The sequence below is a fragment of the Zea mays genome, chromosome 5, assembly GCF_902167145.1.
Source record: "Zea mays cultivar B73 chromosome 5, Zm-B73-REFERENCE-NAM-5.0, whole genome shotgun sequence".
Classification (NCBI taxonomy): domain Eukaryota; kingdom Viridiplantae; phylum Streptophyta; class Magnoliopsida; order Poales; family Poaceae; genus Zea; species Zea mays.
Genome location: NC_050100.1, coordinates 207,807,163 through 207,823,502, shown reverse-complemented (window position 1 = coordinate 207,823,502; position 16,340 = coordinate 207,807,163). Strand labels below are relative to the sequence as shown.

The 16,340-nt window shown below is 39.9% G+C and overlaps 1 protein-coding gene across 2 annotated transcripts; it reads left to right on the top strand.

The window, feature by feature from the left end:
- Positions 1-6,944: 6,944 nt before the first annotated feature.
- LOC103627591 (Tudor/PWWP/MBT superfamily protein) lies at positions 6,945-15,178 on the top strand. Of its 2 annotated transcripts, none has more exons than XM_008647895.4 (4): positions 6,945-7,652; positions 9,981-10,210; positions 11,473-12,153; positions 13,122-15,178. In XM_008647895.4, exons 1-4 carry the CDS (start codon positions 7,438-7,440, stop codon positions 14,462-14,464), a joined length of 2,469 nt encoding a protein of 822 aa, XP_008646117.1. In that variant the 5' UTR covers positions 6,945-7,437; the 3' UTR covers positions 14,465-15,178. The 2 variants fall into 2 exon arrangements, with proteins under 2 accessions (XP_008646117.1, XP_008646118.1); XM_008647896.3 differs by having other exon boundaries at positions 9,981-10,198; positions 13,122-15,112.
- The last annotated feature ends 1,162 nt before the right edge of the window (positions 15,179-16,340 follow it).

Here is a 16,340-nt window from a genome sequence, read left to right as displayed (position 1 = left end):
AACAGTGAACAGTGCGCAAGTCAAAGTCAGAGCTACGAAGTTAGGACGCACCGGACTGTCCAGTGCGGCAAGAAGACAAAGGACTTCAACGGTCAACCGCTCCAAACCTCAACTGGCAGCCGACGTGGCACGCACCGGACAATGAACAGTGTCATGTCAAGTGCACCGTCGGACTGTCCGGTGTGCCCATCGACAACAACGACTAGAATAGTGGTTGGGTCTATAAATACCCCTAAGCACCACCATTCAAGCCATCCAAGTTTTCTGAACTCCACATTCAATACAAGAGCAAAAGCCTACACTCCAAGACACAGTCAAAATATCAAATCCTCTCCAAGCCTCAAAATCAACTCAATTGCTTAGTGACTTGAGAGAGGGTGTTTAGTGTTTCTTTTGTTGCCCTTGTTGCTTGTATTGCTTTCTCCTTCCCATATAATTCTTCTAAGTGCTTTGTAAAGCTAGAAAGAGACACCTAAGTGTGTGGTGATCCTTGCGGGGTATTAGTGACCCAAGTGATTAAGGAGAAGCACTCGACCGGTCTGTATGACCGATTGAGAGAGGGAAAGGGTTGGAATAGACCCGGCCTTTATGGCCTCCTCAATGGGGACTAGGTTCTTTGGAACCGAACCTTGGTAAACAAATCACCGTGTTCATTTGTGTTGATCATCACTTGATTTGTTTCCCCTCTTTCCTCTCTCTAAAAGTTCCCTTGCTAATATTGATTTGAGTTTGCTCCCAAGGTTATCCACATTGATTGAGCAACTCTTGACAAGGAGAACTATCTTCTGCACTACGAATTATTTCTAACATTAACCCCGAGCATAGCGTGTGTTCAAAGTTTATAATTTTTAGGTTTTGTCTATTCACCCCCTCTAGGCGACTTTTCAGTAACGGCTATAAATAATGTTTGAAACCTATCAGTGCTGTTAGAAAAAGTCAAGCCCGGATGGTCCGCCCGCCGGGGCTGGATGGTCCGAGACCTGTCAAAATGGAATACCAGAGCACTAGCCAGTTAAAACAACCCGGGCGGACTATAGTGCAAAGACTCAAAAACACACTATCCCTGCCCAAACTCAAATTGGCTTATGCGGACGGTCCGACATCCTGGCCCAGACAGTCCGCACAGGGAGACAGAGACAGGGCGCCAGCAGACTTCTCTACCAGAGTCACGGACGGTCCGACCTCCTGGTCGGACGGTCCACCGACCACAGAGTTGTTATTTTGCGCTTTTACAAAAGACTTCGTATTTTGAAAAACAAAACGATGTTAGCCCTCGTGCAAATGCAACAATTTATGCTCTACGAGGTACTAAGTTTTACACCGATCAAGTTCATTGACCCCTCTTAATAGTACGACTGTCTATCATATTAATCCGATCAATTTCTCCTCTAAACTCCCGATGACCGGCAAAAACAAAACCTACATTTTACCTTTGCCTTTACTTGATCCACAATCAATAGTTATAAGTCTAAAAAACTTTACTGTTTCCTGTGGTCCAATCCTGCATTCTTATTTCTCCAAGAATTAGGCCCTGTTCCAATCTCGCGAGATAAACTTTAGCAGCTTATTTTTAGCTACTTTTAGCCATTTATAATCTAAACAGGAGAGCTAATGGTGATAATTTAAGCTAAACTTTAGCACTTCAATTCATATAGCTAAAGTTTAGCAGGAAGCTAAAGTTTATCCCGTGAGATTGAAACGGGGCCTTATTAGTCCACAATCAGTTGTCATTAATTACCAAAACACCACTAAGGGGCCTAGATGATTCACAATGATGTCATTGTTTCCAGACATATAGTGTTGGTGAGAAAAAAATGTAAATTGCAGACTTACAAAACTAAATGACTTGCACATTGCTAAACCCATACCAGGGCAAGTGAGCGCTCTCCATCTTTCTCTATGGATTATGGACATCATGCATATGATGGATTTTTCATTTATCCCTGGTGATAGGTAGAAACGTGTAATAGGACACTTTTCCTGGAGATAGGCAGAAGTGTGAATGAGTTTTCATTTAGCTAACCGTACCTTGCTTTAGCTATCTGATTAGATTGCACATGAATCTAAGAACTAGGTGTATCGGGTTGAGGAAAAGTCCATAAAGAATGGGCAAATACTGAAGAACCCAATCTGCACATTTTTGTTGCTTGTAGTTTGAAGCTAAAGCCACATTTCATAGGTTTTACCATTTCATGGGTGTGATACATGGCTTGTACATTTTTGTGTTTTTGCTATTTTGACGAACATCCATGTTAGTGAATATCTGTAATCAACCTGTATTGTATTTACTTTGGATTTCACTAATTATGACTACCATCCATCCTTGTGAAATGAGACAGTACCAGTGTTCAATATCCAACCATATTATTGGTTTGACTCAGGTCACTATAGAATAACTTAATATCAGGTGAAATTCTTCCAGATATAGGGAAGCTGATCAATCTGAAAGTTCTTAACCTTTTTAGTAACGAGTGAATTGGTGATATCCCAAGTTCATTAGGGAAATTGACTCGACCAAATTATCCGTGAGTTGATTTCAGAAAAGTTTCCTAAGTTTACAACACAGAATAACTTGTATAGGCCAATCCCAACAGATGTTGTTAGTCTTCGAGGTCTCACATTCATGTATGTTTCTTTCTCATTTCCTTTTTGTTTTTCACATAAGTGAGTTGTAACTATTGTCTACTTGGATATGTTTTAATGGCTTATTAACAATTTAAGTGGTCCAATTCCAAAAAAACTATGAAAATGATTGTACGTAACTTTTGGGGTGTATGTATAAGCTCTTACGTCTCTTTCTTCATTTATTTTTAAGCATATTTTGGTGACGCATATAGATTAGTGAGAACATGAACACAGAGGACACTAGAAGATGACCATGGTATTCACGATGTTAATTTGTACAAAGAATAATGTATGGAATGTTTTGTGTGTTGTTTATTAGAAGATGATGAAGAAAGGGAGTGATAATAAATAGAAAAAAGGATAGAAAGGGTAATTTGCACATGCCTTGTATGTCTATTTTTTATTACAAATTCTATACGTTATTTTGTTGAATATTTTGTATGTTGTTGCAATGCACAGGACACCTAACATATTCTATCAAATCATACCTCAATTGTTTGTTGCTTGTTTTATAACGTATCATGTAGTAGCTCTTCGTCCTCGTACATCTAAAGCATTGACCCCATGGTAAGATACACAAACCTTCAACCGAAATTAGTAAGCAAACAAATGTTGTACTAGAATCCATATAAGCGAATAATAGTGTCTACATGTTTGGACTCGACAAAACTCTACAAAATGGGTATGCTGACTCATATATGTTATATATGAAGAACATGAAGTTTGAACATCACAACTGTTGAGCTGATATCCAAACTTTCTACCAACTTTGTTTGGATGGCATAGTAAGTGCCACCTTTTACTTTTCCCACCCTACTTTTTATGGAGTTTGAAGCTAATGTCTTGAATTAGCAGACTCAAGGAAATTATAGATGAACTATGAAATGGATACAACCTAATTTGTTGTTGCAACTTTGAAGCTCCTTGCATATGTTAGAATACATATTCTAATGGGATAAATAAACAGTGCCCAAAATCCTAGCTTGTACTACCTAGCACATCGAGGTGTGCTCTGATCGGATTTGCTTGTACCGTATGGAATGCTGAGTCATAAGGTCTGTCGTCGCCGTCTACGCCCTCTGTGCCTACAAGTCTCCCAAGCATGAAGCTAATAGTAAATACGACGGTGAAGTACCAAATCCGGCTACTCGTTCACATCCTCTGCGAAAACGACATCCATACACGACACATGTACGAATGTACCTTGCACCTTGTTGGTTGTTCGTCGTTGCGGTCGCCAGGCACCAGGTTTGGGAAGGTGATGATTCTTCGGGCTACTGACAATGCACTGGATATGAAGAACACCCTCTAGCGGAGCGTAGTCAGAGAGGTGCAAGGCTCCACATCAGAGAACGCGGGGTGGGGAGAAGCTTCAAAGACAACGGGACTCCGGTGAGCTTCAACAATGGTGGGTGGTGGCGGTTCGTAGACATGGCACGCAAGCGACCAGTCACCTAGAAGGGAGCACGAAAGAAAGCTACTCCCTAAATTGTTGTGGGTCCCACCATACCCTATTGCCAAAAATGTGGATAGGGATCATTTTGCAAGAGTTGGTCTAACAGAACACACATATGGTCGTGTAAAACACTGTTTTGTACAGTAGACTGCACTATTTACATAGTCGAGTTTAAAATAAGGGGTGAGATAGAAAGAATGCAGGAGACAACCTAAAGCTATAGCCAACATATTGTGCATATGGTTGTGCAAAACACTATTTTGTATGTAGATTGCACTGATTTTAAACTGAAGTTCGAAATAGCAGGTGGGATAAATAAGACTGCGAGCCTATTTGTTTCGACTTTTTCGTGACGAGATTTTTTATGAGAATCTAGCGGTGAGGAGAATCTAGCTGTAGGGAGAACTTGAGTATCGTAGGGATTACATGTAGAGAAAGATTAAGTAGTCCATAGAATTTAGAATCTAGAAAGTGATGAACTTCTTCTATCACGACGATTCGACTGATTGTGTGTCCACCTTGATTTTATACGGTTTTCATCAAAGTGTTTCTCGTATAAATGACTAAAAATTTAAACGTTTGACAGTTTACGACAACTCTCAGAAAAAGCTAAAATAAATAGACCCTACTTAGGATAGTCCAAATGGCTTGTCTACTCGTCCGAATTTTTTGCATTTTTGGTCCTTCATCAGAAAAAATTCACGTTTGGACCCTAAAAAATTTTAATGTCATTTTTGGACCCTTTACTCGGCGCCGTAGCCTGTGGCGCCGAGGTAACACAACTCGGCGCCATAGGCTATAGCGCCAAGGTACGTGCTGCGTTGGCACAAACGGACGTCGTGGCGCCGACGTGGTACCGAGCTCGGCTCCATAGATCTTGGCGCCGAGCTCCGTTCTATATAGAAAACTTGTCTAGCTCAGTTGGTAAAATACAAGGCTCTTAACCTTGTGGTCGCGGGTTTGAGCCCCATGATGGGTGTTTTTAATACTTTTTGTCTTTGTCACTTATTTATTTTTTTGTTGTCCATATTTTTTGTTTATGTCGCTGATGTGTTTGTCCTGATTTATTTCTTATCCAGTTTTATTTTTGTGACTGATTTGTTTATTCGTCCAGATTTTTTTATCCGGCGAGCACAACAGCTGTGTGCCACAGTGCTCACAAGCCGTCAACTTCTCCCCTTGTTTGCTGAGCTAACCACAATAAAAATCAAATGAGAACACTCTTACTTCAATCGTGATCAAATACAAATATTATATTTTCATTGAGTTCTTTTGAACATAAATTTTAAATACATAATAACATATTCCCAGTAAGAAGAAGCACACATATTCATCTTTTTTTCTTCTGCACTAAATAAAAGTATACTCCATTATATACTTGTCTTATGGATGATATATTTTAGAATTTACTGCATATACAGCTGTTGTGCTCGCCGGATAAAAAAATCTGGATGAATAAACAAATCAGTCACAAAAATAAAACTGGATGAGAAATAAATCAGGACGGACAAATCAGCGACATGAACGAAAAACATGGACAACAAAAAAAATAAATAAGTGACAAAGACAAAAGTATTAAAAAACACCCACCGTGGGGCTCGAACCCACAATCACAAGGTTTTTAACCTTGTATTTTACCAACTGAGCTAGACAAATTTTCTGTACAGAACAAAGCTCGGCGCCAAAATTTATGGCGCCGAGCTCGGTACCACGTCGGTGTCACAGCGTCCGTTTGTGCCAACACAACACGTACCTCGGCGCCATAGCCTATGGCGTCGAGCTGTGTTACCTCGGCGCCATAGTCTACGGCGCTGAGTAAAAGATCCAAAAATAACATTAAAATTTTCTAGGGTCTAAACGTGATTTTTTTTTCGACGAAGGACCAAAATGCAAAAAATTCGGTCTACTCGTTTGGCATGCATCTGTCGATACGGATGAGCACAGCTACCTGTCACGGCTCGGCCTATTCTCCGGTCTCAAAATTAGTGGTTCCATATCAATTATCTTTTTAAAGTTAACTAGACTTAAATAGATTTATAAAAAATATTATAAAATTAATTACGTAGATGAAAACTAAAATACAAAACGAATTTATTAAATGTAAATAAATCTATATTTAATACTTATAATTAATATTTAAATATTTGATGTGACATAAATTAAATTTTAGTAAGGGAAACCAAACATCCTTTTAAAAATAATTATTAATATAGGTTTAAAGATCTATCTAACTAGTTATCATAATATAACATAAATATTAGACGCTGTTTGGTTCACATATTTGTACTTGATTAGTAATTAATAACATTAAACCATGTTTGTTTAAGACCAACCGTAATCGGATACCACAATAGAAACTACTACCTATTTATTTAAACTTATTACTTATCGGTGGTACTCGAGTGTATATTATTACTATTGATATTTACGTTACATCTCGTGAACCAAATTGTATCTAAGAGCATCTCCAAGAGACTATTTAAATAGCTCGCCAAGCTAAATTTTGGCTACTCAACACCAAAATAAATCTCCAACAGACTAGCTATCTGACTCGCCAAGCTATCCGACTCTCCAAATCAGTCTGTCACTAGCAAAATTTGGCTAGCCACATGACTAGCAAAACTAGATAGATAATCTGTTGAAATGAGATGCTACATAAAAAGTACAATTTTTATGAAAAAGTAAATAAAGAGTCAAATAGAGAGCTAAAAATAAATAGTCTCTTGGAGATGCTCTAAAAATTTTAAAGCAAAATGTAGTTAAAGTAAAAAATTAAAAGCAAACTGTAATAACTGTTTTGAAACGGAAGGAGAGTACACATTTCCATCCGGCCTGGCGCCCTGGCCAGCCCTTCGGTTACCTTCCTTTTCCTTCCGGCATCACGCGGATCGGACCACCGGAAACCAGGAACCAAACTACCCCAAAGAAAAGAAAACCTTTTTATTTCACCTTTTTCCTCAAAAAAGAGAGGGAAATCATATTCCAGGGCCGCCCGCGCCGGAACCGACCACTTCGCCGGCAGCGAGCCGGAGACTACGCGGAGCCCCTATCCCCGCGCCGGCGTGGGCGGAGGGAGGAGAAGGAGCAGCAGCAGCAGCAGAAGGATAAAGGGGGGCTTTGGGAGCCTCTGAGAAGAAGATTCTAGAAGCTACCTGAGGCGAGGCGAGCGCGCCGCGGCACGAGTGATCTCGGTGGAATAAGTCGCGCGGGGCCGGCGCCGTGGGGGATGCGCCTCTGGATGCCGACACGCTCCGGGATTTGAATGGTAGCCAGATCTCGAGGGGGAGGGGAGCTTCTCGAAGCGGGGTAAGGCGCGCGGTCTGGTTGGCCGGCGGTTAGGGTTTGGCGGGAGCGGGATGGTGGGGAGCTCGGTGGAGGGAGGAGCAGACGGAGATGGGGGCTGCTGCGGCGTCGGGGACACCTCGCCCGGGACCATCGTGTGGGTGCGGCGGAGGAACGGGTCCTGGTGGCCCGGCAGGATCCTGGGCCCTGAGGAACTCCCACCGTCGCAGATCATGTCGCCGAGGTCCGGTACGCCGGTCAAGCTCCTCGGCCGGGAAGACGCAAGCGTGTAAGGTCCCCACTCCCTTGTTTTGTTAGTTTTTCTACCCGAGCCCTGTGCTGTTTTTACATCTCAGATTACTTGTTATTGTCAATAGGATGACGCCCTTGTTTTGTTAGTCAAGCTCATTGCTAGTTTCTTTCTTAGACCTTGCAAAATTTAGAAGAGCTGTTGTTCATAGGATATGTAGCACGGTGGGAACATGGAACGATGCCATTCCTCGTCCCTGGAATGAACGATGCCACATTCCTCATTCTTCGTCCCTGGAATGTTGCTCCTGTTCCGGGAACGCCGGAACAATATTGTCCCTGCCTTGACAACACTTTTTTCAAGTACCTTACAACGTTCCTTAATAACATTCCTCGACTCCACTGACCCGGGAACTTGGTGGCTGTGATGTGATGTGTAGTGGGTATGTTTCCTTTCTAACTTTGAAACCAGTAATTGTCTTCTTCCTTTGCCTGGAAATCATTCCCAGGCAGTTTCATGGTCGTGACTCATGATATTCTTTGCTTGGATACTTGGATGCTAGTGTAAACAATTTGATGTACGGAAGTTTTAGAACTGGGAAACAATAGAAAATTCAGGATACATAGTGGAAACGATAGGATATGTTCTAGAATCATGGTGCCTTTGTGGTTTTGTGCCCTTGCTTTGTGAAGAATCTGAAATCCCTTAGCACATGTATTGTAGGGTTGCTAACATCTCGATTACATTATTTTATGTAGATTTTATGCTGCACAAAGAATTGTTTCCTTTTGGTATCCAGACGGATTGTAGATAAGGTTACAGTTTTATACTTGCTCTGTATGACTGTATCAGCAAGTAGACATTTATGTCCCCTATTGTGCCATAATATTCTAAGCTACTATATTTGTTGGTAGATATGACGCAGACAGAATAACACTTCATGTAGTTAACGTATTTTGTCTGTGAGATAGGACAGATAAAATATAGCAGGTTCCTTTTAGGAAAAATTCCTGGTATGCCATCAGATTTTATACTCTTTGTGTGCCACTGAGTGGCATGTAGGTACATTTTTTGTGTGTGTATGACATGTGGGGCCAGTGGCACACAAAGAACGAGTATATTTTCCAATGGCATACAGGGAATTGGCCCCTGCTTTTATCCTGATTGGAGACTTAGTGTAGTCCCTCTGTTCCAAATTGTAGGTCGTTTTAGACTTCTAATTTCCTATTATGTGAAACTTCTCTAGCTGGTGGATTTGAGGAACATAGCTTGACATTTGTAGATGTTGGTGCATTTGTTTATATAGTTGGTCAAAAGTAATAAGTTTGATTTAAGACAAAACTAAAATGACTTGCATTTTTCGAATGGATGGAGTACTTCCCTAGGAGTCAAAGGCACATGTCTGAGGATGACGCCATCCAAGATTTTTCTCTTGTGTGAATTTTTCCTTGTCAGTTATTCTGGAATATACAGCTGATAATAGTACTGATAAATGCATTTTTAAAAAGAGAATTAAAATCTTAGAATTATTGTTATGCAAGGTGATTAGATCTTAGTGATTCAAGAAGTTGCTGCATATCCTTGATCATATCCATTCTTTTATTTTTCTTAGTTTATTATGAAGATCACATTATTACATCTGATGTTCCACTGTCAAAACTTCCTCTCCTGTGAATCTGTGTTTTTAAATTTTTATCAGCTAATTTCAACCATATCTATTCAGATTTATTCCAATTATTTTTATAGTAACCCCAGCCATTTTGGTGCATCTTGTAAGATTCGTTTTGCTTTATAAAAGTAGGGTTTACCTTTGTCAAAAAATATATTTTGCTAGCCAATATCCTGGAATAGTAGGTGGGTATATATTGCATTTTTTTCATATCCAATTTTATCATTTAGAAGTACTACAATAAAACATTAGCCCCAAGCAAGTTGGGTAGAGTAGGAATGAAAACCGACAAGTTCAGACAAATGAAAGAAGGGTTAATAATAGGAACAATAATTTGTTTTTTTGGTGATGATTCTGGCATATAGAACAATAATTTTCACACACTCCTGTCCAGAAATGATTCTTTGGGACAGTCAGAGTTACTGGGTCAATGGGGTTTGAGAAATGTGATCGAGGAACAGGGTATGCTATTTGAAAAAGGTTTTGACAAGGCTGGGACAAGATCGTACCCATACTTCCAGAATGGAAATGATGGCATTCCTGGAACGAGGAACGATACATGGTTTCACATTCCCTGTGATGCTTTGGATAGTTCCCATTCCTTCAAGTTCATTCCTAACTACCTGGAATAATTATATTTTCTGAAAATTGAAGTTCCTCACATTCTGTGTGTATTTACTTTTCCTTTTGTTTCTTAGGGATTGGTACAACCTTGAGAAATCAAAACGTGTTAAAGCATTCAGGTGTGGAGAGTTTGATGCCTGTATTGAGAAGGCAGAGGCTACGCAAGGGACTCTTGTGAAGAAAAGAGAGAAATATGCACGGAGAGAAGATGCTGTTCTTCATGCACTTGAATTGGAGAGGAAACAGTTTGCATCGAAGTATCAGATTCAAGGTTTCAGACCTGGACCATCTGGTAATATTTCTGGTAAGTTTAGGTGACAGTGAAACATTGTTTTCAAATCATCTAGTTGACCCTAGTCGCCTTAGGGGCGATAAGGTCGAATAAGACGACTAGTCGATGACTAGTCACCTCTAGTCGACCCTAGCCAGCTGTTAGTCGTCCTACCTCCTCCAGGGCCGATATATATATATACATATACATATATACACACACATACTTATATAGTGTATAATTGTATAATAGCACGCAATTTAAAATTGCTAGTGCTTTGTGAGTTTTGATGGAAATAAAGGTGTTGTTGCTGGCTGTCCCACTCCCAATGTTTTGTTGAGCTGCAGCTCTTGTACGGTTGTACCTGAAACAAGGATTAAATGAGCAAGAAAGAAGTGGCAGTGCAGCAACCAAGTAATGAAGCAAAAATAGATAATTGAACCATATGACCAAGCAGCCAAGTAAAAAAGGATTAAACCATATGACCAAGCAGCCAACAGCCAAGTAAATTGGTCTATAACTCCAGATTACATAATTGAACCATATCTAGAACAGCAACAACTTGAGTTCAAATGCATCAAAATGACAAAGAGAATAGGATATTTATAAATTTCAGATTTGAAGCATCTAGTAAACACATCACCATCCAATTGGAAGCCTTCTCTTCCATCTCCAGCTGCTGCTGCAGTAGATAGCACAGCTGCAACAGGTGCTTCTTCCTCCATCTCATTATAATCATATTTTCCTCCATGTGCTTTTTTTTTAATACACAGGAGAGCTGCGTATTAATTATATTAAGAAGAAAGAACCACAGGTACAAAGAGATATTTTCCTCCATGTGCTGCTGGTTCATTTTCCTCCATGTGCTGCTGGTTCATTTTCCTCCATCTTCTTATTGTCCTCTTCAACAATATCTAGACCTGCAACTATAGTGTTCCTTGCACGCTTCTGAACCCTATTGGGTCTAGGCCAAAATTTCTCAAGGGGCTGTCCCCAGAGCCCATGACATCACGCATCGGGCTAGTCGCTGGCCACCCTAGTCGGATGACTAGTCGCCGACTAGTCAAGCAACTAGGTTTTTAGTTGACCTAATCACGTTGGGGAGCCTTATCGAGTCCATAGGACTAATAAGGCCGACTAATCGTGATTAATCGGACAACTTGAAAACATTCCAGTGAAGAGTTTTGTTAGTTGTTTAAGTTATTTCTTGTATGTTATCTATGAGATTCAAGCATTTTGCATCTAAACTGAGATGTCTTCATGAAATAAAGCTGAGCTGTGTTCATGAAATGCAGCTTGCACAAAACACCGCAAAGACCTTGGAAGTACTCGATACAAGAGTAAAAAGAGCAAGAATTGCAAAGATGTATCTGTTCCTCCTGACGTAAAAAAAGAAGTGGGACAATGTTTCCTACATGCTGGTTCAAAGAGAAACTTTTCAGAATCTCTTACTCAAGGAAATGTTGTCAGTAATCACATGGGTAATTTCTCTCATTTGAGCCATTCTCATGGAGGTGACACTTTAGAGAACAAGGAGAGTACAATTGTGAAGAAAAATAGATCGGATGGAAGTGATTTTGAAGACTCTCTTGTTTCAAAATCAGATAGACGCAGACCGATTTCTCAAGTATTGCAGAGTAGTGAAAACTTGCTTCCTCACTTAAAGCAAAACAATGATTTTGGGGCTTTGTTAATCAAGGAGAATAATAATCCTTCACTTGCCACCTCCCGGTCCAGAAGAAATAAATATACATACATGGCTAGTGATTCTGGTGAAACTCAGAGTCATAGTGATTTACCTTCTATAAAGATGACTGCTACTGGAGCTGATTTTGAGAATGAAAGCTATCTTCGGCATACTGGTTATTTTTCTGAGGAGCAGACTTCTTCTGACTTCGTTGAGAAGCAAGTAACTGAGTCTTCAGAGAGGGAATGCTCAGAAAGTGAGACTGAAGAGGATGCTGAACTTCTGCAAAGTATGTGTATACACCTCGGTTTTCTTCTTTCCGATGGTTTGAATTCATGTTACATTGTCACAGAATGCTGGCTATATCATAGCACAACATACTAAAACATTAGTATTAGCAGCACACTTGAGATTTAGTAATGCAAATATTAAGAGATGAAAACTAAGTTTCACTTTAGACAAACATGCCTCAGATTGCATTCCTGACTTACCCATATACAGCATGATTGATGATTTACTATACATACACAAGAGCCCTTGTATCATTTGTAACTATGTACATGCTCAGGGTTAGGGGTGATGAAGAACTAAATTGCTAATAATTAATCTCTACATGTGATTTTGGTCATTTGTTCAAACCATGGAGAAGGCTTGTTGGAAGGTGTTGAGGGTTATGTTAAGAAGAAAGAACAGTTGTAGGTATGAGATATGTAATGACATTGTCTTATACTCTTATTGTTATGTATTATAGGGTATATAAGGTGGAGAAATCAAATACAAGGAAACACATTCATACTTATAGAACTATGAGACTTCAGAGATGCAATAATTAGTCATTATGCATATTATGGATCATTTGCATTTTCATAAAGTAAATCCATCTATTGTGCATTTAGTTTAGAGGTGAAATAATAGGATCAGATCTATTGCTTGTTACGATTTCAGCATCTCTGGCTTGCATTCTCTTTTCCCCTGGGGTTTTGTATCACAGTCGGAATTTAACTGTGTCAATATGATTTTGAAAAAAATCATGCAAAACAAGGAATCCGGGAATCCCAGAGCCTGATTCAATAACAAACAGATTTCCATACAGCCATGAATAATTCCTTGAGATATTTACTGTGTACCTTTGTCCTGCTTTTTTGTTTTGCCGGAAACTTCCATGACTGCAATTTTATAGTCTGTTACTAATGCCATTTCTTGCATCCGTCTTCTGTAGATTTTATTGATAAGTTTTTTATGGCGATCTTTTTGCAGATGCAAGTGTGATTCTACCTATAGAATCACATGCTCCTGATCCGTATTCTGTTCCAATATATGAGAAGTTCAAGCATGTGGATTATGGTGACAATGAGGTGGCCTATTCTAATTATATGCCCCAGTTGAATGAATCTGAGGAAGAGGATGGTTCTTCTGAGCTGGGTGTCTCTCAGTGGCACATGAAAGGTAAACGTAACAATCGTAATGCCACAAAGAGATCAGTGGACATGAGAGATGGAAATACATGGTTAAAAAACTACAATGGGTCATTAAAAGGGTCTTTGCATAACACAAATGATGGGAATCCCAGAAAAGAAGGTATGCACACATCTGGTGAAAAGTTTTTTGAGGAAAGCATTTACCAAATTAAAGAGGAACCCAGTTATGATGATTCTGATGAAACTAATGTATTTGAGGACACGAGCCATTCAGAGGCTAACTTGTACTATGGTAAAAGATGCACTTCATTCTTGAGAACCACAAGAGATCTTAGTCGAAGATACAGTTACTTTAATGACTATGAGAATGACTCTTCAAATGTTTCTCCCCTAAATAAGGACACTGAACAGATGTACCATGTTGATCGGAATGCGTATTGGGATGGACCTTCATTTTACCAAACGAAGTTGACTTCACGTTTTGGTGGCATGAGGCCAATGTTGTTCAATGTTAACCTCAAAGTTCAGGCTAGCTACCAAGGAGAGCATGTCCCTCTTGTCTCTTTAATGAGCAGACTTAATGGCAAAGCAATTGTTGGACACCCTATCCAAATTGAAATAGTTGAAGATGGTTCCACAGATCATCTGATATTATGTGGTGACAGTGGTATGCAAGAGAGCTCAGCTGCTCCACCTGCTTGGCCAACAGGTAGAAGGACTGCCATGCAAAGAGTTCCCCGTTCAAATCCATCAGGAGCACTGTTGGATGGCGATAATGAAGGTGGTCTTGTGTATTCTGATTATGAGATGAAACCAACCAAGTTGTACACTTCTTCCAATCATCAGGTTAAGGTGAATAAGAAAAGCAGTTCAAATACTAGGAGGTCAGTAGCTAAGTCCCAAAAGAAGTCATCCAAGAAAACAAACCTCTCAAGCCAGAAACGTAGAGTTCTCTCTTCCATTTCCACTGCAAAAAAACATCATGGAGAAGGTGGCCGAGCAAAGGCACATTGGCGTAATGACATATTGGGTGGTTTAATCAGATCAGAAGGAGTTCCTCTAGTGACATGTGTCCCAACGAAGGTTGTGTTCACTAGGATATTGGAAGCAGTTGGCAGGCCACCTCTATCTGTCGTTCACCGTGTTAGAATGACTAGTCCTTCAGTGCGAGATCCTCCGTAGGCTTCAACTGTAGTGCTATATATGGTTATATGTTGCCAGCCATTGACATGCAAGTTTGATGTACATTCTGTTAATTGAAGAGGCAGACCATTCAATCATCCGGTAGCACCTGTGAAGAGTCAGATTGATATGGTTGCTCTAAAATAACTTGGAACAGCTGAGCTCTTATTAGCAGTGGTAACCTGTAAAAATCAATAACGCTTGTGTATTTCTGACTGGAGACTGATCATGAATGCTTCAGAGCAGCTTGTGTATTTCTGACTGGAGACAGATCATGAATGATTCAGAGCAGCTGAGCCGTTGATACCATGAAGGGGTACTCTTTGATGTAGCTAGGAGTCTAGGACTGGTGGCTGTCTTTTGGTTTCGTCACAACTGTTTACTGTAAAGTACTAACTTAAGCATTTTAGGTGTCAATTTAGTTAAAACATTTGTGTCATCATATATAGCAATAGGTCATAGGTTTTCTAATGACATGTATAATCCCCCAATTATATCCTGATGTATCTGTTATTTGTTGTCGAGATGTAGTTGATTCAGCTGTATGTTTAGAAGCATGTGTATCTAGTCGATGTAATATATCAGAGCAAGTACTCCAACATCCAAATGGTGTAACAACCTAGTCATCCATGTGAAGATTCCTCCATAGACATTGTGAACAAAAAGATCATTCCATAAAATGCTGCGCTGAGCTACCGTTTACTCTGATTTTAACACTGCTGAAGCTGCAAATATGCACTGTTGCTACAGTATATATATATAATCTTATACATCCAGTTGCTGCGCTGCAGAAGCAAGCTGTGGAACGGCTTGATCTTCTCTCAATAAAATGCTGCATGACAGATTTTTATATAGTGATGCTTGTAACTAAGGAAACCTCCTAATGCTCCCCTTATTTTGATATTAATCTTGTTTAAGTTCAGTAATATGATAATAATGAGTATTATAGCGGTTGTCATTCAAAATTTCTGAATAAAATTTGAGGTTTGGATATTTCAAGTTCGAGTATCAAGTTACATGTTTTTTTCCGAGCCCTACCTACGGGGACAAGGATGGTGAGCCATTTTTCAACGGAGAATTCCCTGGTGCAATCCTAAGGAGTACTAATAGTCGTCACCGTAGAATTGTTAGGATCCACAAGTGTCATGGAGTAGGTTGGGCATGAAAGGAATGGGTGATTTAGAAATCAAATTTTGGTATAATCTATGCCCTTTATTTCTCTTAATCAAACATTTGATATGACAGGGACTAAACTTCAGTTGAGTGGAACTAAACAGCTCGTTAAACGGCCCCGGGGAGAGGAAGGGAAGGGGCAGGCGATGGCGACGCGAGTGAGGGGAGAAGGGAGGGGAAGGCAAGGATTACTGTGCGTGTGTGTGACGAGGAAGAAATGATGATCCAAATAACATTGATCATTTGATTTAAGTGAGTAAAAGAGAAGAAAATTATCTAGCGATTTGAATCGTTAGTTGAGTGTGTGTAGGTGTAATTCGTTCGATGAATTTAGAGGATGTTATGGGTGTAGAAGTGATTGTCCATCTCCAGCAGCTTACCTATATTCATACCCATATTCAAACTACACTCTACAAACAGTGTAATCTACAATATAAAATGATGCAAAACAGTGTTTTAGTGACCATATAGGTGTAATGTACAATAGTTCATCTATATAGTAAAAAACACTTTTTACACAGTAGATTGTATTGTTTGTAGAGTATATTTTGAATAGGGATACGGTTATGGATGGTCTGTCCCGCAGCTTAGTAAAAAAATTCTCTGTCCACGGCTCGCTGTCGCTGGAGCCTGGAGCGTCAGGGTCAGACAGAAGACTGGACTGTGGATAGTGGATATCCGCTGTTCAATCTCCACCGTCCGT